Raw genomic sequence first — 23,794 nt, forward strand, 5'->3', positions numbered from 1 at the left:
ACTGTTATGCATGTGTTTCGGTAATCACAGCAATATCAATATCATGATACTGTAGAAAATTAAATGACCTGGAATCACAATTTCTCCTCTTAAATAGCTTGTCAATTGCGCAGATCAGATGCGCTGTAGCGACAACTGTTCATTCATTGGCAGCCAAAATGTAAAATTTTGCATTTTCCGTCGAAACCTATATGCATACCAATTTGTATCCAATTTGCTTTATATCTTCTCGATGCGTCTTTTTTTTTTTTTTTTCCTAAGAGTGTATATACAGGTATATATTTTAAATATTTCTATTGAGATATTGAAAAATAATCATTGTAAAATGTAGTGGTGGTACCATAGTTTTTAAATTTTTGTTTAGATGGTACGTATATTAGTCAAAAAATTGAGAACCGCTGTTTTAGAAATATTCTATGTCGCATTCATTAAAGACCTGTTTAGTGGACATGTTTTCAATATTTCTTGTTTCTGTGTTGCTTCATTTTCAAATTAGACGCAAAAAACATGCTGTTCCTTAACTAATGGACGGCAGTGTAAAAAGTATGCATGTCTAAAATTAAAAATAAACCCCCAGGGAAATTCTCAGCTATATTTTCTAAACAGAACAGTCGAAATAACAGGAATTTAATCCATTTCAAATGATCAGTCAAGCTAAAAAAATTTTCTCGGCATTGAATTTAGAAATAATTTTTATTCAATGATTTCGAAGGAATACTGACAGTATACAATTTGCTCTTAGATTAAAAAGCTTCATTTTGTTAGCACTCAAAATTTCTGAAGACTTTTCATTTGAAATCACTGCTGAACAAACGCTCTTTTTTAATTTTTATACAGAATATTGCTATTATTATTCAAATTTTTAGAATAATGTAATTTTTAAGTGTAAACATTTCTACTGCTGAATAAAAGTACAGTTGTTATACAAAAACAAAAATTACGCATGGACAAATTGTATAAAATACAGTTAAAATGTGGTTTTATGAGATACACTGAATTTTATTTATAAAAGCTGTGAATTTCAGGTTTTCATGACTCATACAACATCTGAATTTAATAATTAAAAACAGTTATGTGGTGCAGGTTTCAACGTTACAGTAAAGCTGATCATCCCAACTTTTCTTCAAGAATCCTTACCCAGTTAGCCTATTTCTTATAAGGTCCATGGTGACTTCAGACACTGTGCGTTTCTGAGAGTGATCGATTTGTGGCTTTAGCTGTCTTTTTCTCCCCGTAGAATGAGTATATATTTACACTTTCAATACAAAGAACTGATTAAAAGGAGTTCCATCCAGTTCATTTTTGAAGTGTTCAATTCCTTGCCTATTTTCACTGCAGAAAGGGTCCTCTTTCAAATTGTCTGACACATCACTTGGTATTTTGATAGATGTCATCAGTTTGTATTAATATGTCACAGAATCTGTAACAATGAAAATTAACTCTTGATCCATATTAACACTTAATGTGATCATAATGAAATGAATACATATGAAGTTTGCTCAGTTCTAGGATTGTAAGACTGACATAAATGGGTCAGTTCAATGTAATAGCATTTTTCCTTCACTAAATTCCCTCCAGATCTTTTATTATTTTATATCTTAAACGCTTTGAAAGATAGAGCCGCGATTGATATTTATGCCTTTTGCGCATTATTTACAATTTGTATATCCCTTCAATTTTTGAAGTTTTCCATAAACAGAGTTATTAATTAATTTGAAGAAATCTTTCTCAAATGCAATAACTTTTCTCGTTTATTAAGTATTAAATTTAATACATTTTATAATACATTTAATACATTTTATAATACAACTATATAATTAGAAGTTTTACAAAAAATTTTAAAAAATAATAATTTGAGTATTTTTATAATTTTTAAGCCTTTATTCAAATAATATTTCAAGTCCTAAAATGAACTACATAATTCTGTTTCTTCAAATCAGTAACTAGATTCTCAAGGCTTCTGCACCCTTTTCTGTAGTAAGACGATGGAATAGAGAAATTATTATCCTGTTTTTATACAGCATTTCTTCGGAGTTAACGGATAATGGCTGTGGAGATTGTGCACTTCTGGACAAAATTCCACGCCTACTTTTAAAATACAATCTACAGCTCCATTTTCAGATATCAATAGATTTCAGACCAACTGCGAATGTTGAGAATCCTCTCAACATTCACATAAAGTTAAGAGTTGTGACCCCGTTCACCCATATAAACTGGCTGCATCCCACTACATAATTTAAATGAATGGCAAATACTTGTTATTTGCATTTGTCTATTGATAAGATGTCATGAAGATATTCTACATATAGATCTTTTGATATACAAGAGCATGTTTAAATCAGTTGCCAACTCTAGAAGCTGACTGCACATTTTTAAGTCTGCTTATCATGCTATTTTAGTGACGTCATTTTACCAACTAATACAAAAACTGAAAAACAATATCCATTCTCTTATCAACTAGATGGCTTCAAACTTTGCTTTGTGGGCTAATTATGACTCATACAACATCTGAATTTAATAATTAAAAACAGTTATGTGGTGCAGGCTTCAACGTTACAGTAGAGCTGATCTTCCCAACTTCTCTTTAAGAATCCCTACCCAGTTAGCCTATTTCTTATAAGGTCCATGGTGACTTCTGGCACTGTCCGTTTCTGAAGAGTGATCGATTCGTGGCTTTAGCTGTCTTTTTCTCCCCGCAGAATGAGTATATTTACATTTTCAATACAAAGAACTGATTAAAAGGAGTTCCATCCAGTCATTTTTGAAGTATTCAATTCCTTGCCTATTTTCACTGCAGAAAGGGTCCTCTTTCAAATTATCTGACACATCACTTGGTATTTTGATAGATGTCATCAGTTTGTATTAATATGTCACAGAATCTGTAACAACGAAAATTAACTCTTGATTTAACAAAGAAAATTATTTCTTGATGATCATTCCTATTACTTAATCACTTCAATGCCCAGGTGTCCTCGCCCCCTCAAAAGAGAGTATTTTTTAAAATTTTTCTTAACATTATGAAGATTAAGCTAAAAAAAGCACAAAATCTGTCCATTAGTATACCACGCAACTACTTTATTTTGCAGAAATATGGAAACGTCTTTACTCCAAAAATAATTTATTTATAATTTGTTGCATTCAGTTTTTGATAATCCAGTTCATTAAAATAAATCTTTTAGCAGTAACAACATTTAATTGGAAAAGTGTAACTTTTTCAAAATTTTTTAAAAAAGATAACATCAAATAATTTTATAGTAAATTGGAAATGCTATATCATTGAATATAAAATGTTTATTTTAATATAAAGACCAAAGAGCTATATTTTTATCCTTGGAACCAGACGCAAATATTGATTTTGTTTTTTCAACTAATGAAGTACAAAATGCTAAGCACTGAACAGAACTTAAGTGAAACTGTATTACTGCCAATGGACGCAGACTCTTCCAATTGAATACCCGAACATTATTATCCCAACCAGCAGTAATAACAATTTTACCATCATGTCTAATTTTAATACAATTAATTCCTGGATTTGTAATTTCCACTTGAAGTACCTTCTCCAATTGAAAATCTTTTGTTATGGTCCATGTTTCAAGATCTTTGTCGACAGAACCACTCATACCTTTAAAAAAATGCTTAGAGTCAAAATCTAAACACATCACAGGATCATTATGAAATTTTCTGCAACACAATTCACTTTCTGATTCACAGTCCCACAAACTGATGAATCCATTTTCATAACCTAGTAGAAGCAAGATCTTCTCATTAAGTTGGAAAACTTTCATGCACATGCACATTCCTGCTGATTTTGCTCCTTCTAATCTGTGGCATGAGTTTCCGGTTTCATAGTTATACACATTAATGACACATTTTTCATCAGCAAGAGTAAATAAAAAAGCATTATTGTCCCCACCAAAAAACTCTGATGCACAAAATCCAACATCTTCATTGGAAAATTTTCCTAAGGAGAAAATAAAATACTGAAAATTAATAATAAAATTCAGTAACACATATACTTTAAATCAGGGTTTCTTAAACTGTGGGTTGCGACCTTCAACAGGGGGTTACCAAAAATATTAGCAGTTTTGATATTTCTTTAACTTATTATAATAATTTTACAATTACCAAATATTTTTACACAATGTATCTGAAAATAGATAAAGATAAGACAATACAGACAAAGAAAAAAACGAAAATGTTTCGACGCACTCTTTTTATAATATAAATGTTCATTTTCCTTGCTTTGCATGTGACGGTGTCATTTTGTCAGTTACTTACTTAAAATTTTCTCAGTGTTCTATGCTTAAAATTAGATATTAAAGGTAATGACTTAAAACTGCAATAGTATATTACAGTATAAGTGAAAAAATTGACAGTTTCACTTACGCGTGTGTCGGATTTGCGTAATACTTATGGGGTCCCACAAAATTTTTGTAAATATAATGGGATCCTGGGGGTCGTGAAAAGATCTCAGTGATAAAAAGGGGTTGTGATTGAAGAAAGTTTAAGAAACCCTGCTTTAAATAATAAATATTACAAGTGCATTTTTTAACATGCAAGCACAAAATTGTACTACATTTAGCAAAAGAACATTTTCAATTCTATTCTAAATAAAGATACAAAAATTAAAAGTTCGAAATTTCCATTGAGCAACTACTGCAGAATTACTGTTTTGGTAGAAAAATTTTACTAAAAAAGTGCGATCTCATACCCTTATCGTCATTGTGGACAACATGCACATTGCAAACAAAGTCTCTGCGAATTTTTCTAGGTTTTATAACAGGTGCTGCATGACGTCGACAAAGATTTGCATTTTTACATTTTGATAGATTTGCATTCATTGCACTTTTAGTTTTCAAAGTAAAAGATCCTTCAGTGATAATATTTGTAACTAATTTTTTTATTCAGTGAAAAAATTTTCATCTCTTCACTAAGTCCGGCACAAAATTTCACAATTTTCTGATCTTTGGTTTTGCTTGTAAGCAGCTTTGAAATAAGGTTCTTTAATCATAGACAACCTGTATATATATATATATATATGATATCATATATAAATTAATTATAGAAAAAAAGTAATAAATTTAGAACCAAAACAACAAAGCTATGAAATGAAAAAACCAGTATAATCCCAAATTTCCTAATAAAAATGTAAAAAGACCCTAACATGTCTTTGTTGTTTTGAATCGAAATTTATTACTTTTTGCCTGTAATTAAAATTTCAGCAGCATTTTGCACGGAAATAATTTGGGATATTTTTGTTGTAAAAAATTTCTGTAATATTATATAGAAACACGAATTGAATGATTGAAGAGTTAGGTTTGGAGGCAACTTCCCCTTGATAAGTCTGTCTCCTGCCTGCTCAACAGTCATTCAGTTATGCATTTAAAAAAAAAAAAAAAAAAAAAAAAAAAAAAAATTAGATTAATTTTAATTTGCTAAATTGGTGAATTTATTTTCATGGTTTGGTTTTGCACTTGATTTACTTATGCTATCTGAATTTAAATGATATTGTAGATTAGTTCCAATATTATATCTTTTATATGTTTGCACATTTTTAAAATTATTTTTAATTTAAATTTGCTTTTTACGTATATACTTGTTTGTTAAAATTTATACACACATAATATATATAATTTATTTTCTAGTACGTAATATATAAAATAATCTCCTTTGGAAAAAAAGTAGAGTTCTACTGAAATGAATTTACTCATTAGTATATTTAAAACGGAATTATTAAGTAGGAATAATCAAAAGTGAAAATGCAACCTACAAATTAAGTATATATTTTAAATTTAAGTTTAAATTTTAATTTATATTTGTAGTAATTTTTTAGCACTTTTTAACTTTATATGACTTAAAAAACACAGACATGCCGGGAAAAGAGGCAGAGTCAGAATTTAATGAGACTTCTGATAAGTTGGTAAAGAATTTTGAGTTTGATTAAAACTGTTTGAAATCTCAGTGAATTTGTTTAAATGAAACATGTTTGCATTGTGTAGTTAATCAACTTGGTTTGAGGTTTAAAAACTCTTTTCTCTTGACAAGTTCTGTTTCAAGCTTTAAACAGAGTAGATTAACAAAAAAAAAAAAAAAAAAAAAAAAAAAAAAAACCTGAAATTTTCCCATTTTTCCTGTTGTTTTAAAAATTTTTAATTCATAAATTGTATTTTTCTTAAGTATTCCATATCACAGCATGTTTCTGAAAAAAAGATAGGTTTACCTTCAAGTATTTTAACTGCTTTTTCTAGGTTTTAAATTCCTTCCCTATTTGTGTTCATTATATAAAATTCAGCAGTTCAAAGCGCTAATTTTGACTAGTTTGCTCTTTTGTTTTTTAAAAAGGATTTTTTACTTTTATATTATTTTTGACTTGAATATTTTGTTATAATATATATATATATATATATATATACATTTTTGGTACTGCAAATCGCAATAAAAATGGGAGGTGAACAACTAGATGTTAAAGCAGTCCCTAAAAATTTCAACATTTTACAGCTAATCTTTTAGAATTGTGCGAGATACGTACGATGTGTAGTGTACATATATACTTATATCATGAAAAATTCCATTTTACAATATGCATTTTACAGTGCATGACGTCTATATGTTTGGATCTGTCCATATGTACAGATGTCATGCAAAAAATTATATATATATATATATATATATATATGTATATAAATGGATATTTCAATTGAAATCTGAAATTTTTGCGATTACAATACTTCCTTTACTTTGAACAAGAAAGTAAAATGCAATCAGCAATAGAAAAATAATTTAAACACAGTCACAAAACTACATGTCACTCTGTGGCAAAGTTTATATATGCAAATGACCTAAGAATGATGGAATCAATCATGAGTCCTTTATTCCAAACTCCTTGAATGGACCACCCTTCCAGGGTGCACCATAAAAAAAAAAAATCAACTATAAAACACTTTTAATAAGTAGTGTAGCTAGGGTGCAGAGCACATCGAGTACCAGGTCAAATGGGGGGACAAAAAATTGCCATGTTCTGTGGAACAAGTTGACAAGGCACGATTTGGGGGGTGGGGAGAGGCAGCCAGCCCTGAGCAGCACATTTCAGGGGTGGCAACTGAGCAGAAGGTTTACATCCCTTGTCAGTCACGCTTGGTCATGACTCTGTTTGTATGACTTGATTGCGTTGTGAAGGTTTTTGTGCAAGAATTATTATTTTGTAGTAAGCAGAGATTTCTGTTTGGGGGGAAAAAAAAAAAAAAACACCACTATTTTTTACTTTCTTACTAATCACTAGAGTGAGTGAGTGAGTGAGAGATTATGGCGCAAAACCAAAGATGATTATAGTGCGCCAAACACGAGATGGGGTGAGTACAATTGATGAAATTAAAATACAATAAATAAAAACAAGTAGACAAATGTATCAAATCCAGAGGATGAAGTCATATAAAAACAAGTTAAAAGCACACATTTAAAATTTAAGACACAATCTTCAAAACAAATTACATTAGGTAATAAAAGCCAGTCTCTTTTAAATAATAAAATAAATTACAATTGACCTCTCTTCCGATTAAACGGTCGAGAGGTAAGTCACAGCTATTAAAATATTTATGGCGAAGACTATTAAAACATGGACACTCAATTAAAATATGACGAACAGATAAACAAACATTACAATTAAAACACACAGGCTCATTTTCAGCTTTGAGAAGATAGTTATGTGTCACTCTAGTGTGGCCAATTCTGAGGCGAGTCAAAAAGAACTTCCTCCTTACGATTTCCAGCAAATCCCAATGCTCAATTCTAGACTTGACATTTCTCAACTTGTTGTGATGCTGAACATCCCAAATTTGCTGCCATTTTTTTCGGACCTTTCCCTTGATGACACAGCAGATATCTCTAAAAGGGATAAGGCGACTGGACAGTTCAACAGCAGATTTTGCTGCGATATCTGCAAGCTCGCATGTCCAGGAACCCAGCAGTACAGGACTTCATCATATCCTCGAATCGTTAAGCTTATATGAATTTTCAGAACATCCAGTACCACAGGATTTTGAGTGTTGGGAAAAGCTTCCAAAGATTAAAGAGCACAATACGAGTCTGTATAAACTATGAACTTTTTGTGGCAGAGCTTTGAGATGTACACCATAATATAATACCATAATATAAGACCATAATATATTGCAGTTAGTTCAGATGTTAGGACTGAGAAAGCATGGTGCAGGCATCTGCCCTCTATGTAATTTTCAAATACAAAAGCCATCCCGACATGATCATTTGACTTTGATCATCCTGTGTATATCGCATAATAACTGCTATATTTGTGCCTGTGCTCAGCAAAGAGTTGTCTGCAAACGATCTCATTACTGCTTGCCTTCACGTGATGTTTGAAAACATCAAGAAGCTGAATCCGTGCATTTTTCCAAGGTGGGATTTCAAAGTTCTGTACTGCTTGGGGGCGCATATCAGAGAGGGAAAGTTCCTCAATGACAGGGCGAACTCTTAAAAGGAAAGTAGGAACACAGGACGGACGTGTTTCAAATAAAGTGTTACACACATTATCAAGCAAGCACAGCTTATTGGGATGTTCAGGTAGGGATAGAATATTAAAATATTGCAAAAGGGACAATTGCTCACGCCTCAGATAAAGTGATGGTTCGTTAGAGTCAACATACAGGCTCTGGACAGGAGAAGTCCTGAAAGCTCCTGAACAAATCCGCAGAGCTTGATGGTGAACAGGATCCAGTTTCAACAATACTGATGACCGGGCGGATCCGTAAACAACTGAGCCACAGTCCAGTTTAGAGCGGACAAGAGCTCTGTAAATGAGAAGCATAGAGCAACGCTCTGCACCCCAGGATGTGTTCGCCAACACTTTTAAAATATTTAATGTTTTTAGACACTTCTTTCTCAGGTTTAAAACATGAGAAAGGAAAGTCAATTTTCGATCGAACGTCACTCCTAAAAATTTTACTTCGTGCGCAACTGGAATAATTTTACCATTCAGATATAATTCGGGCTCAGGATGGAGACCTCGCTTCCTACAAAAGTGCACGCACAAAGTTTTTTGCTTCGAAAATGTAAATCCCTGTTTCTCTGACCATTCTTAGATCTTATTCAGAGCCATCTGCAATTGCCTCTCTATGTATCTCATGTCTGCCCCTCGACAGCTAATCTGTAGATCATCAACATATAGAGATCCCAAGATGGTGGGAGGAAGTTCTTTGAGTACAGAGTTTATTTTTAGGCTGAATAGAGTAACACTAAGCACACAGCCTTGAGGCACACCCTTCTTCCTGTTTGAAAATATCTGACAAAACAGAGACAATCCTTACTTGAAAAATCCTAGTATTCAAGAAATTCTGAATGAAAATTGGTAGGTTGCCGCCCAAGCCACTCTCGTGAAGATCCCGAAGTATACCGTATCACCATGCCTTATCATAAGCTTTCTCAATGTCAAAGAATATTGAGACAAGGTTACTTCTTCTGACAAAAGCTTTCCGAATAGACGTCTCTAACAGGAGCATATTATCTAGGTCGTTCTCCCCTTTCGAAAACCGCTTTGATATGGCGATATAATGTTATTCTTTTTCAAGAAGTAGACTAGGCGGCTGTTTACCATCTTTTCAAACAGTTTGCATACACAACTGGTAAGGGCAATTGGCCGATAGTTGGCAGGATTCCTTGGATCTTTCCCTGGCTTAGCAATAGGAATTACAACAGCTCTCCTCCATGCACTGGGAAAAGTACGCTCCTTCTACACTCTATTGTAAAGAGTGAAAAGGGCATTCAGTGACTTATAGGACAGATGTTTTAGCATTTCGTAATTAACGCCATCAAGACCAGGAGAAGACCTATGTGTCTGCAATAAAGCTCTCTTTAATTCCAACATAGTAAATGCTCTATTGTAAGGCTCAGATTTGGAAGAGTTGAATGCGATGGGATTCATTTCAGAGTGCTGCTTTATAGAGAGAAATGCTGGTGAATAGTTTCTGCTGGAAGAAACGGCAGCAAATGTCTCACCAATAGTATTCGCAATTTCTTCTATGGAGCTAATCACTCGGCCATCTTTTTCCAAAAAAGGAAAGTGAGTGGTCTTTATATATTCCGCATGCTTTTCGAACTCTCTCCCAAACCCGCTTACTAGGCGTGGAGGAGGTTATTGACGACACATGAAATCCAGGAATTCCTTTGGCTCTGCCTCCTTACTTTTGGTGCATTTGCTTTGGCTCTTTTTAATGCTATAATGTTTCGCAGAGTAGGATATCTACGAAAAATACCCCATGCTTTTTTCTGCTTTTTCAGTGCTTCGTGACAGTCGCGATTCCACCATAGTTTCGAATATTTTAGTAGTTTTCCTGATGTTCTAGGAATGGAAAGCATAGCTGCCTCAATAATAGTATTAGTAACAGCTTCAACAGCATCATCGATACGCGCATCTTCTACCATTTCATCTGTGAGCTCTGCAGTAGAAGAGAAGAGTTCCCAGTCTGGGATATCGAGTATGAATCGAGGGGGATCTCGACATGAGGTTTGTTCCTCTTCGTGCAAGAGATATAAAAATGGGATAGTGATCGCTGCTGTAAAGATCATTTCCCACACTAAAAGTGCAAAAAGGCAACAGAGATGGTGAACAGATGGCAAGATCGAGAGCGTGGAATGTCCTTGAAGGCTCATGGAAGTACGTATCCTGCCCATTATTCAGGAGACAAAGGCTATGATCTTCGATCATCTGCTCAATTTGTCTTCCTCGGCAATTTGTATCTTTACTACCCCAGAGCGGACTATGGGCATTTAAAATCTCCTATTAAGATAAATGGCTCAGGCAGCTGCTCTATAAGACCATTTAAATCTTGCTGATCAATGTGCTCATTTGGAGGCAAATACAGAGAAGCTACTGAAACAACGATATCAAAATTTGTTTGAGTAGCGACAACTTGAAGGGGTGTCGTCAAAGGAAAGGAACTTGAAGGATAGTCCAGTGAGGTGAGAAAACCTATACCTCAACTGGCACGCTCACCTGCAAGGTTATCCTTGCAGGTGAGCGTGACGAAAGAAGATCCTGACGAAAGAAAACCTCCGAAGTTTTGCCTGTTGTTCTGGTTTAGATTTAGGATGATAAGCATTGATTATGGCTTTGATGTCGAGCAAATTTCGGTGGAAACCGCGACAGTTCTATGAGACGAGGGTGGCCATTATGATTGGTTTTTGTTCTTTCTGTGCTCTTGTTTGGTTTTTCGTGGAAGTAGATGCCTCGGAACTTCTAGACCCTCCTCTACTTCCATACTGTCGGATTCAGATGTTATTTCATCAAAAGAGCTATTGCTGGGGCTTCTACTTTTATTTATTATTTTCTGAGTCACAATTTTAGGTTTGCCTTGAATTACTGTTTCTTTTCTCTGTACTATATGGGTTGCATTTTCTTTTTTCTTATTGTTTGTAATCTGCTGAGTTTTGCTTGGTGGGGTCTGCATACCAACTGAAGTTTGGGTGGCAACTGTACGGGATGTTTTAAGAGCGCTGGCGTAAGATGTATTTGGTCTAACTTGCGTGCTTTGGACTAATCTTCTGGCTTCAGCATATGTGATGCTCCTAGTAACTTTTACACTCTGGACTTCCTTTTCCGATTTCCATTTTGGGCACAAGCGAGAAAATTCTGGGTGCTCACCCTTGCAATTTATACACAAAGGCGCAGCGGGACAATTCTCAGAATCATGGCCAATCTGTGAGCATCGGGCGCATGTGAGGCTGCCACGACAAGACATCTCAGAATGGCCGAAACGCTAGCACTGGAAGCATGGCATAGGGTTTGGAATATAAGGTCTTACAGGACAATTTAGGTATCCGGCCTTAATATTCTTTGGCAGATCAGGCGTGTTGAAGGTAAGGATCACGGGTTTCGTACGATCAACTTACCTTCTTTACGCATCTTGATCCGCTTTGCACCACAGACATTTTGGCTAGATAGCTCGGATGCGATCTCTTCTTCGAGAACACACAGAAGGTCGACTTCCGAGATTACACCACGACAGTAATTCAAGGTCTTGTGTCCTGTCACAGTGACATTCGCTTGCCCAAGTTTGGTTACTTGAAGTAAAGAAGCAGACTGGGTGGCTGAATTCGTATCAACAAGCAAGTCTCCAGAGCGGAGACGCTTTATATTTCTGGGCTCAGCAACACAAGAATAAATGTACTTATGTATTACAAATGTAGACATCTTTTGCAGCTCTCCAGAAGGACTAGATATAACAACGAAACGGGGGTTATTATTTGGATTATTTGCATCTGTACGTAGTTTTTTAACAGTAGATTTTTCGGAACTAGGTTGGGCGACTTGAGTAACTGGAGTGACTTCGAAATCTTTAAGAAGGTAAATGTGAGGGTTAGCCATATTGAAAAAGGAAAAGATTCGGGTCCGACGGCCCCGCCCACCACGGAGCCCAACAAGGGAACACAGATTCCTGTGTTAGGGCTAGCCGGACCTATACGCAAACTGAAGCCCCACAGTCGGCTTTCCCGAAAGCAGGTACTTCCGACAGCTTATCACCAAGCCACTGACCACAAGGACTAGTGACCAGCCGATTGACACCCGTGAGGACGACTAAGGTGCCTCCCGTTTAGCTGAAGCAGAGACCAAAGCAGTGTGTTGGGGGCAGTACCTCGCCCCTCAACTACCAAGATCCTCCTTTTCAGCCACACGGGTCTCCACGCACGTTAAACACGGAGGCAGTTTTCTCGCCACTCGACAAACTAAACACAAGGGCTGTTCCAGTCTCTGGTGACGAGCCCCAAACTCCGAAGAGAGAAACCACAAGGGAGAAGAGAAGGGAAAAAGTTCCAGCCAAGAGGAGAGGAGACGGAAAAAAGGTTATATCACTGGGGCTCCAGGATCGTGACACCCGTCTCAACAAGAAGATGATCCCCTGAAGGGTTAGGGTACCTCGGGATTGCCACACCCGTACTCACAAAAGTGAGCCCCTTGAGGGGTACTAATCACTAGAAACAATAATATAAAGAAAGTATTATGACCATTAAAAAAATCGAAATTTTGGATGAAGGAGATACCCATTTTATGGCTTTTTCAGAACCTTTCTCAATTTTGGTTTTTATTTAATGTAAATAGATTTACTTTATTTTATTTGAAGCATTTCTTTATCATTATTTTGTTTTTAGCAAGGTGTAACTGTTCATATAGACTAAAGTAATAATTTTATATATAATATACAATACATATATACTGTATATTATATATAAATTTATTATATTTATTTCTGAGAAATATCATTAAAAATTTGTTTTAAGTCTAGCATTACACTTTCTTTAGTTTGACACAAAATTTTAAATATCAATTTTTATAGATAAGCACAAATTTAGATGTTTCTAACATGAATCACAAATTTCACTGATGCTTGCTGGTTAATCCATTTGACCATTTGCATGTGTACAGCCAGACACATGTGGATTTCATGACATTTTCTAATTTTAATTCCATATTAATGACACAGATAAAAAATGTTTGGTCAAAATCAGGCAACTGGCAAAATGGCATTCTGCTATTATTTCTACATTTTTCTATTAACTGCAGTTAGAGCTGGGACAAAGGTGAGTCAAGTGAGGGGCCACCAAATTAGCTACGAAAAGTCTGCAATTTCTCTTAAAAAGTTATGATAGTTAACTTTTCACCTTTGAATCATATAAAGATGCATTAAAATATATTTAATATAAAATAATTTTAATTAACACTACTTATAATAATTTAAATTCACAGTATTGCATGAATTACATTCACAATAGTCCTTTTATTTTCTGTATTATATGAATGACTGTTTAATTTCTATTTATCTTCTTTTGTATCTCCCTTCTTGGTTAGGATAGCATTTCTAAGTTTACATCTGAAGTAAATAAAATAAGCAGGAAAATTATTTAAATAAATATAAACTAATTGATTTATTTTATTGCCTTACCACAATCATGTTTCTTTGAAGTATTTTTCTGCACCACATCGTTTCATTACTTTTAAGCAACATAGCTGAAATGGCAACATTAATTTATTTTGAAAAGTGCCAAGGTTTCAGAGTACTATACGTACTATTTTCTAACATTAAAATACATTCTTAGAACTAATATCTGGAAGGTTAATACAGGCTTACTGTAATGAACTATACAGACTAAACTTAAAATGCACCACAATAATAATATTAGTAATTTCCTACTATCTTCCTGTAATCTAAACTATAGCTCTTATTATATATATATATATAAGCCTTTCTTTAAAAACTCAGCATGAACTATGAAGCAATTACCTACAGTTCATTGCAGCAAACCTAATGCATAATGGTCCATTGAAAGAACATTGGGAGATTAAAGAAGGATGTCTGAAATTGAAATATACCATATTATGTATTTTGCTTGATTTTTTGTGCAAAATTTCTCGCTGAATGAGATGCGTGTTTCAAGAATTTGTCTTCTTGTTTCCATATGTAATTTGCATCAGAATAGTACAATTGCTTTTATTATGGTAATTTCTGAAGCAGTTTCATATGTTGTTAGAGGATTTAACACATTTTAACACAAGATTTAACACATTAAGGCTATATCCTATTCCTTGTCAAACCTAGTATGTAAACATTCTAGATAAGATGTAACCTCTTTTTTTATTCGATTTATTGCTTATAATGAATGATACAGTATATTTTTTAACTTTAAAGAAAGAAAAAAAGGGTTTGGCAGTTTGAATGTTTTGTGGAAGATTGTGGATTTTTTGTTTCATTAATTCTCTTAGGTAACAAAAAAAAAAAAAAAAAAAAAAAAAAAAAAAACAGAAGTAGGAAAGATATGTTCTTTGCTAAAAATTTTTTAATAAATGCAGTTTCAGAAAGGTTGAAATGTGAAGGAAAAAAATAAATGTAACAAAGCTATTCATTTAAAGATCTTAGATTGAAAAAATAAAATCCTTTAGACGAGGTGTGGCAAACTTTTTTTTGGTGTGAATACAAATTAGTTGTAAACATCTATCATACTCATGAATTTTAACATATTGAAGCCCCAGAGTTAACTGGCGAGGCAAGGTAAAGATAAAGCATGATGCATCATTAAATCTTATTAATTTTAGAACTGTACTTCTAGTGTATGAATACTATGAGAACAATTATATAAAAACGTATTACACAATAGAGATTTAATGGTCATATTTAAATCCCAGTTAACTAACTGACATATAAATTTCTGCTAGAGATAAAATAAGCTTTTTTAACTATTAAAAATTCATATGCCTTGTAAGGTATTTTCTCTCTCTTTCCAGCATGCATTCATGGTGTAATTGTAACACCCTCGGCACATATTCGAGAGGTCCAGGTTCAAATCGTGGCAAGGGCATTGCTCATTTTTAATGTTTCCTACTTCAAAAATCCTAATGACTCTACAGCGGTGCTTGAATTAAAAGGTGGTGGACAATGCTTTGTCACCACCAGGATTTGACGATTGGGACCCCTCATCCCCAGTCACCCTTTAAAAAGTGGAGTATATAATGCATTTTCTCCCTCTTTCCAGCATGCCTTCATGGTGTTATGGTAGCACACTCGTCACATATTCCAGAGGTTCAGGTTTGAGTCCCGGCGAGTGCATTGCTAATTTTTCATGTCTCCTAATTCAAAATAACCTAATGACTCTACAGACTGATAAAAGGTATACAAATATTGACCGATTTATTTATTAATCTATTAGAGTAAAGCACATGGGCTATCTGCTTTAGGAGATATACTTTTGTGGAGGAGATTTTTTTGGAACTGTACGAAACTCAAGTAAACATGGAACAAACATGCAGCCAACTCGTTCGCCACATCAGGATAAGCTTTCAATGTTACCCACTCGACCACTTCTGAGTACAAATATTAATGGAAAAACCAGCAGTGTATATAAATTATAATTTAAAAGTTGCTAAGAAGGATTTTCATAATCATGAATATCTCTTAAAATGAAAGTTACAAGTTTTTCTTAAGAAACTGAAAGGAATTATTTACTGATAACTGTTAAAAGGGGGGGGGAGGGAATGAAAAAGCTATAAAATTCATTGCACTTAATAGAATTCAAATCAGCAATGGAAATCTGCTATGATAATTTTGAAAGTCAAGTAGTTTCAACATGAAAATCATGTTGCACTTAAATCAAAATTATGTTCTACAAAAGATTATTCACGTACATTAAAAATAATTACAGATTTTGAAACGCTAATAAAATATTTGTGGCTGAAAGTTTGATACCATTAAACCATAATCATATTGAATTATGAAATATTTTTCATTAACATGCCAAAGAATTTTTGCAAGAAAGATACATTACCTAGCATTCCTGTTAGCCATCATTGAATCAAATGTGTTAATCTTATAACAATGTTCTTGTTTTTAAGGAAAGTAACACGGATATGCAATGAACACAAATAATTAATATTGCTAAAGAATTGTATCTGAAAATAACCAATGTACATCAGTTATTAAAAAATATGGCATCATATGATAAACAAAAATTAAAAAGAAGAGCTAACAAATTATGATTGTCAAACATGAAATGATAAAAAAACTGATTTTGCAGAAAAATATTTATCCACTGTAGAAATTAAAGAAGTGTTAGATGCTTTAATCTCATAAATAAAAAGGGTTAACAAAAAAGTAAATGAAATACCTCCCAATTTCCAATGCATGAAAAATTAATGTAATTCATATTTAGGTAACTTAAAGGCAGTAGCTTAAAACTTAAATATCTGAATAATATAAATGCTGCAGAAACTGAGTCAGAAATATATAGTTTTAAAATCTTTGCTATTTCCATAATTCTGGGCATTAAAGCAGCTACAAACTTGGATCACTTAAAAATAATTCATGAAATTCAATCCCATCCAAATTTAGAAATAATATTAAACATATTTTAACTTTGCCAGTTAGTGCTGCTAGAATTGAAAATTTCAGCAAACTTAAAATAATAAAACATTGTATGAAACCTTCACTTGTAAAGGAAAACTTTCAAACATGGACCATTCCATGAGAATGTCCCAACCTCCAAATATTTCTTTTTTATGACAACATGGTTATTCATTCAAACATAGCTATTATATTTCAAACATGGCTATTATATTTCAAACATGGCTATTATATTTCAAACACATTATTGATTATTTACTTTCTTTAAAAGGAAAAAAAAAATATTAAAACTCTGAAAAATAAGTTTGATCACTTTTATATTAGCTACATTACTTAGATAGGAATATCTTAATGCTTTTCATTTCAAAACTTTCAGTCTTTCTAAGTGTAATTTTTCTAGATACATATACACCTATGACTAAATATTATTATAAGAGTCTTGGTAGTATGGTTTGAAATACATAAAAATGTACAGATAAGTTAATTTGTACTATATATGTGTGCCTTTTTTTTAAACTGGTCGGAAACGCAGTGCACATATACCTCTTTGTCTCAGGTGAAGGCATTGCTCTGCCTGTAATTCTCAAACAAAAGTTATTGCATTAATTATAAGCTACTACTTTTATCTGAAACATTTTTTGACAGGACTCAAAAAATAAAAATTAATTTTTTACCACTATTATTTGTTATTACTTTCTAATCAATAAGTTTTCAGTGTTTTGTTGGCACTTTTTAAACATAGGGGGATGGGAAATATTAAATATATATTTAAATAATTATATATACAGTCAAAAGTTGTTAATTCCGAATGATCTATAATCCGGACCTCAAAGCTACAAACTTTCTGCGCATGCGCATAAGACCTTTACGGCTGCGCATATGTGTGTGCGCATGCGCATAAAACGTTTACACATGCGCATTTAATGTATAATGGACGGTATAAGCTAAGCTAATTTTCTATTTCAGTTAATATTGCAGATTGCGTTGTTCCTTAATCTTCTAATTGGATCCGGCTTATTATTTTTTGCAGACTGTTAGAGCAATTTTATAAAAGTAAGCTTGAACTTTCAACTATGTCAAATAGAATTTCCGATGCTGGAGCTCCCAAAGGATCTACAAAGCGAAAGTATGTTTTGATGTCCATCAAACAAAAAGTGGAATTGCTGCAAAAAATGGATAAAGGCATATCCTTTGTTTCTCTAACCATTCCAAAGTCTGTTTATCAATTTCACGCTGCTCTACGGTGGGGGGAGGGGGGAGAATGCCGTGGCGCGCAATGAATTGGAAGTTGATCTGTCAGCACTATCCTTATCTTTAGGGCAGATGTTTTTATTTTATTTGGCTTATAATTCCTTACTAAATGTAGTATTTCATTTCAATATATTCCATCTTTGATATGATTTAAATCAAATTCCTCGTCATTATAATTTACTTCTGACAGTGAAGGAAAGTGACACAGAAGTTATTGCAGCAATAAAAGGACTCGCAAAAATTTCGATTGACAAATTAGTCAGTATTCTCAACACAGCAATTATAGGACTTGAACAGCGGAACTTTGAACAAGAAATTATGTCTGTTTATAGAATTAAAGAGAAAGTATTATCACATAAAACGAAACAACTTAAACAACTTACATTGAAAGAAATGTTTAATAAAGTAAACAAATAAATATTAAGCTTTTTTTTTTTTTTTGTAAATTTTGATACCCTTTAGATCATAATTGTTCTTTATTTCATAAATTACGGTTTCATATTTTTAATTTCTGCATGCCATCTTGCCAGATTTAAACTGATGATCTATAATCCGGAATCACTGAAGTCCCAACGAGTCCGGATTAACAACTTTTGACTGTATGTGGTTTGTATTCCTTTGTCCCCATTGCATGTCACAGTAAGATTGAATACGGTCCATTAACATCACAGTGGGGCTATGTCCCAGTGTTGAGTCTCGATTTAACATCCAGAACAAATCCCAAAGGGCAATGTTATGGTGAAAGCCAGAGACATGCTGTTGGGTGCTAAACATCGTTACAGAGGAGGAGGTTTACTTGCCGAGATTCGGATAGCAACGAACAGCTGCACCATTCTCTACATGATTCCTGATGGTTCTGTCACAATCATCTGATATTGCCACGAAATTCTACACCCTCTTGCGAGTCCTTTTGCGAGTACAGACACAGTATTTATGGACAATAATGCCCATTTGCATAGAAGCTCGAGTATCTGGAGTGTAGAACCATTCCACATCTGTACTGGCCTCCTAGATTCCCATGCCAGAATCTCATACAGCATGTATGGAACATGTTGGGATGAAGAATAGCATGTCACAGTGTGCCACCAGGAACTCTTCACAAGTTCCAACATGCATTAGTACAGGAATGGATGCCACTGCCACAAAAAGCTTGCTTTACTGTTGTCAAGCATGTATTTCAGCTAGAGGGTATATCATATCGTTATTAGCGTGATGTTTCCACTGCATATCTTTCTGACCCATTTGGTCTTTCATGATGATATGGTTATACTACATGTATTTTTATATGTCTTTGCTTTACTGTTTGTTATGTGATCTACTAATACCACACCAACCTCTTGGACCAATTTCACGCACCTGTGTTTTGCCTTTGTTGCTTATTTTTTTAGCAGGAGTGTAAACTTGGACAGATAACATTTGTATGTCACATTTGATGTTTTAATATAATATTACTGTGTGCATATGGGTTTGTAACACATTGAATGCATAAGTCCAATAAATGTTAATAAAATTTATTTTTATCAAAAGAAATATAACAAGAAATATAACAATTCATTAAATAGAACACAATTCACAGAGAATTTAAAGAGAAAGCTAATCTGATCTCATGCTGAAATCCCAACAATAACAACAGCAGCTAACTAAACAACTGAGCTGAGATGACTCTCTCTGATTTAGATATAGTCAGACAGATATGACTTAGATATAGTGACATATATATATATATATGTGAAATAGATTTTAACTGGCAGCACGAGATAATTCTAGCATTTTCTGTTTCTCGATATTTCTGGAAAGCAATAAGAGAACGTAATTATGGTTACAGCTAACACGGTAGTCAATTACATTTATTTAATTTCAATGCAATTTACAAAGATATAAATTTATTCAATGTTAAATGCATGTGCTCCTGTATTTTTACTTTTCCGGCATAGCTTTCTCTTAAAATTTGTCACAGGCTGCACTGCACAGGGAAATACAATAATTTTAATTATAATTCTACTAAAATTAGCTTGTCTAAATATAAATTTGTAACAATATGTTAAAGAATTTAACATGCCAAAATTTTACAATAAAAAAACACAACAGATTTTAAAATTGATCTGTGCATCAAATTTTAAAATTGATCTGTGAATAAAAGAACACAACAAATTTTAAAATGCTTTTATTACACTAAACTGATATTTAAACATTCAAATTATTTGTATATTTATATTTTGAGAATCAGATTTTTTAATGAAGGTATCAGTTATTTAAAAGTACAATACAAAATTAACTTACTCATAACTATCCATTCACAGCTGGTATAGTTCCAAACATTTATCATACCATCTCTTCCTTGACTGAGAAGTGATGACTTGTAATAACATAGAAACATGATCATTTTTTTATCATGTGCACTAAATCTATGATATGTCCGATTGTTCTGGAAGAGAAAAAGTTATTTTAAATAGTTACATTTGTACATAGGCATTCTTTAATAAAATATTTAAATATTTGATAAAGCAGAGATTTAATTTAAGAATAGGTAAGAAAAGAATACTGAAAAGTCTACCTTCTTTCAGATTTTACTCTGACTAGATTTTCCTGTAAATTTTCAAAAATCATATACTCAATTAAATCTTGCATCATGATTTTTTCCGACACCCAGAAGAGGTGGGTTAGTCTATAGTTTAGAGTACTCCTTGGATTATTACTAAGATGTTGTTTAATTTATGGTAACCTGAGTAGCTGAATGTTCTGGAAACCATGTTATGATGTGATTCGTTGTAATGTGCGATTGCAGCGATTTTGACTGATGGGAAAATATTTGTAAGGGCTTACTTAGGTATGGATGTTGGTTAGGAAGTGTGTTGTTTATTTTGTGCTTTACACCGTAAAATGCCTACTAGTGGTATGATTAACCTGAAGTTTCAGAATTCTTTGGAATGACTGGGAAAGAAAACATTGATTGACTGGTATGTAAATGAAGATTTAAATGGCTTCAATTACCTCTTGGTAAATTATGCAGTGAGATTTAACGATTTTGAAACAAGAGCTCATATTAACACTATAGAAGTTATGTGAGGAGTAATAAAAAGGGATTTTCAAAAGAAATGCTACAGACAGTCGGAATATTTTTTATTTTTACTTTTGTTGTTAATTAATGTGGTAATGGCAGTATATAGATCCTAGTTTGGATAATTTTAAATAGCTTTTGGATACTGTTAAGGAATTCCATGTGTCACACATACAAAAAAACAGAAATTTTTAAATAAGGTACATCAAATTTCTTTTTGTGTTGTGTAGATTAGATAACATGTATTTACATTCTTATGTTATTTCCTTGTTTCATTTAAAATGCATTGAGATTGTATATTTTTGTTTTAATTTTGTTTTATTGCATTATGTTTTGGACGTCATTTTACTGGAAAGGAAGAAAAAAAAGAAAAAAAAAAAAAAAAAATTCGCCAATTTTCACCAAGGGATACCCTGAAATATGTTCTGCCTTTTGGCCACATTGTTGCTATTAGTTAAAGTTACACTGCTATTAGTATTCTGTGGCTGTACTTAATACATGTCTGCTGGTATATGCGGATGATTCTTAATTACAGGCCAACTATGGGAATTTAATTATGTGCAGCTTCGGCTGATTAAATTTATTTAATTTAGTTTTATATTTTCTATTTTGAGTTAAAGCTCAAATGAAGGATTTTTACATGCCCAAGAGGGGCCATCTGTAAAGCTATTCTGAGTTGGAATAAAAGGTTATTTTAACCCTTCTCCAGAAGTACTTATGCACAAGAACCCAGCGAAAAATTTCTACATAGTTCTACCAGTATTCTAGCTGCCAAAGAATTCTATTCTAGTTAGTATATTGTAATATTTAATGTTAAATTAGTCTTAACTTGTTCCATCACCTCCACCAGTAATGTAAATTAAGTGGGCTTCAAATGGCAAATGAAAAGTTACAGAAAAGAGTTGGCTATTCAGCTAATAGTCTCTTTTCTATTTCTTTCACTTTGTAGCTGTGCTAATTTTGTTAAGGTCCTAGTTTTACTAGTAATTACATTTAGAAGTCAAGAAGTTTAATTAAAGGCCAGATTTCTAAGTGTTTAATTCATTTTACATTTTTTTTATATGTAAAATAATTTTTTTTTTTTTTCATATACTTTTACTGTATTCCAAGCATCCTCTAAAGAGCAGTGATTTATATTTTATTAAGTTTTAATCATAACTACAAGCTAGAAATACAAATAAACTCAATTGGATTTTATTACTGTTGTATAAGAGTTCTTGAATTCTAAATTAAAAGCAACAAAATAATTCATTTGCAGTTTAGAAAGATTAAGTTAAATGTAAATTACGTCTAAATTTATAGATTAAGTAAGTTTTATTTTATTTATTTATCCATATTTGGAATAAGATAAACATGAAATAAAAGACTGAAAACAAAAGCAGAGTCAATAGAAGTGACATAGCTGCTTATGACACTGATTTTTGAATATTTTTCTTATCAAAGACAAAAAAAAAAAAAAAAAAAAAAAAAAAAAAAAAAAAAAAACAAAGAGGCACATTTTATTTCAAAGAATTATTGATAGTTAATATAGCATGATAATTGTAGTGAATGCCTAGGATACCAAAATTATTGGAACCAGACCTGCAGAAATATTTATTACAAATCAATGTTCAATAAATAACTGTAAATTGTTATATAACTCTCATCTTAATAGCAAATAAATGCACGAGTTAAATAATGATTTTTGAATATAACTAATTTATTCAGAGAAAAAGCCCACTTTATCAAGCAAAGAATGAAAAAGTTGCATTTTAAATAAAAACTACAAATCAATGAAATGTTACATATTACTGTGTACAACTGACACATGCCTGATATGAAGAATAGCACAAACTCATATTTTTGGTACTCTTCTGTTATCGGGACCGGATTCACAAATGTATGTATGTACGCATGTATACATGTTATTATGTACGTACGTATGTATGTGCACATACATGCATACACGTACATACATACATTTCAAAATCCGGTCCCGATAACAGCTGAGTATAATGTCTACAAAAGCTATGCGTGCATTTAATCTACATCCTAAACTGAAAATAAACAGATTTCAGCTTTCTGAGAATTTTTAGATAGTGTCAACGTAATTTCTAATTTATTTTTAAAACATCAGTTACATCTGTGACACAAAACAGAGGCTTATGAAATATAACTATTCTACTATAGTTGTAATAGATATGCAAATAAATGAAACAAATAATCTTCCAGGTTTTATACATTCATTACCTCAAGACTCCAAATAAAAATTTCGCCACAATCACTTCCAGATATTAATGACGGCTGAGCAGTGACAGCATGGTCTTTTTCGGTGGTAAAATGCAAGGAAGTGATTGTTCCTTCATGTCCTTTTAAAATGAATAAAGGTAAAGGCTGTGTCCTACCCATAATTCGAAATTAAACCAACACAAAAAAGTTTTGATACTTATCCAAAAACGAAAACAATCATTTCACTAACAATTCCTTCCATATTGTTTGTACACAAACTCATTGTTGCCAAATTTGCAGTAGTGATGAGAATAAAAGAAAGAAAAATTGATTGCTTATATTATTAATATTACAATAATAATATTTTTAGATAACATCCTCG

The 23,794-nt window shown here is 32.8% G+C and overlaps 1 protein-coding gene across 1 annotated transcript; it reads right to left on the reverse strand.

Annotated features, from left to right (window-relative positions):
* Positions 1-674: 674 nt before the first annotated feature.
* LOC118189096 (guanine nucleotide-binding protein subunit beta-like protein 1) lies at positions 675-23,727 on the reverse strand. Its single transcript, XM_085814997.1, has 3 exons — positions 23,434-23,727; positions 20,427-20,571; positions 675-3,961 (listed from the first exon to the last, which is right to left on the reverse strand). Exons 1-3 carry the CDS (start codon positions 23,590-23,592, stop codon positions 3,297-3,299), a joined length of 969 nt encoding a protein of 322 aa, XP_085671123.1. The 5' UTR covers positions 23,593-23,727; the 3' UTR covers positions 675-3,296.
* Between the last annotated feature and the right edge of the window lie 67 nt (positions 23,728-23,794).

Source organism: Stegodyphus dumicola, chromosome 4 (assembly GCF_044657685.1).
Source record: "Stegodyphus dumicola isolate Sdum_Otavi_A_Nest chromosome 4, ASM4465768v1".
Classification (NCBI taxonomy): domain Eukaryota; kingdom Metazoa; phylum Arthropoda; class Arachnida; order Araneae; family Eresidae; genus Stegodyphus; species Stegodyphus dumicola.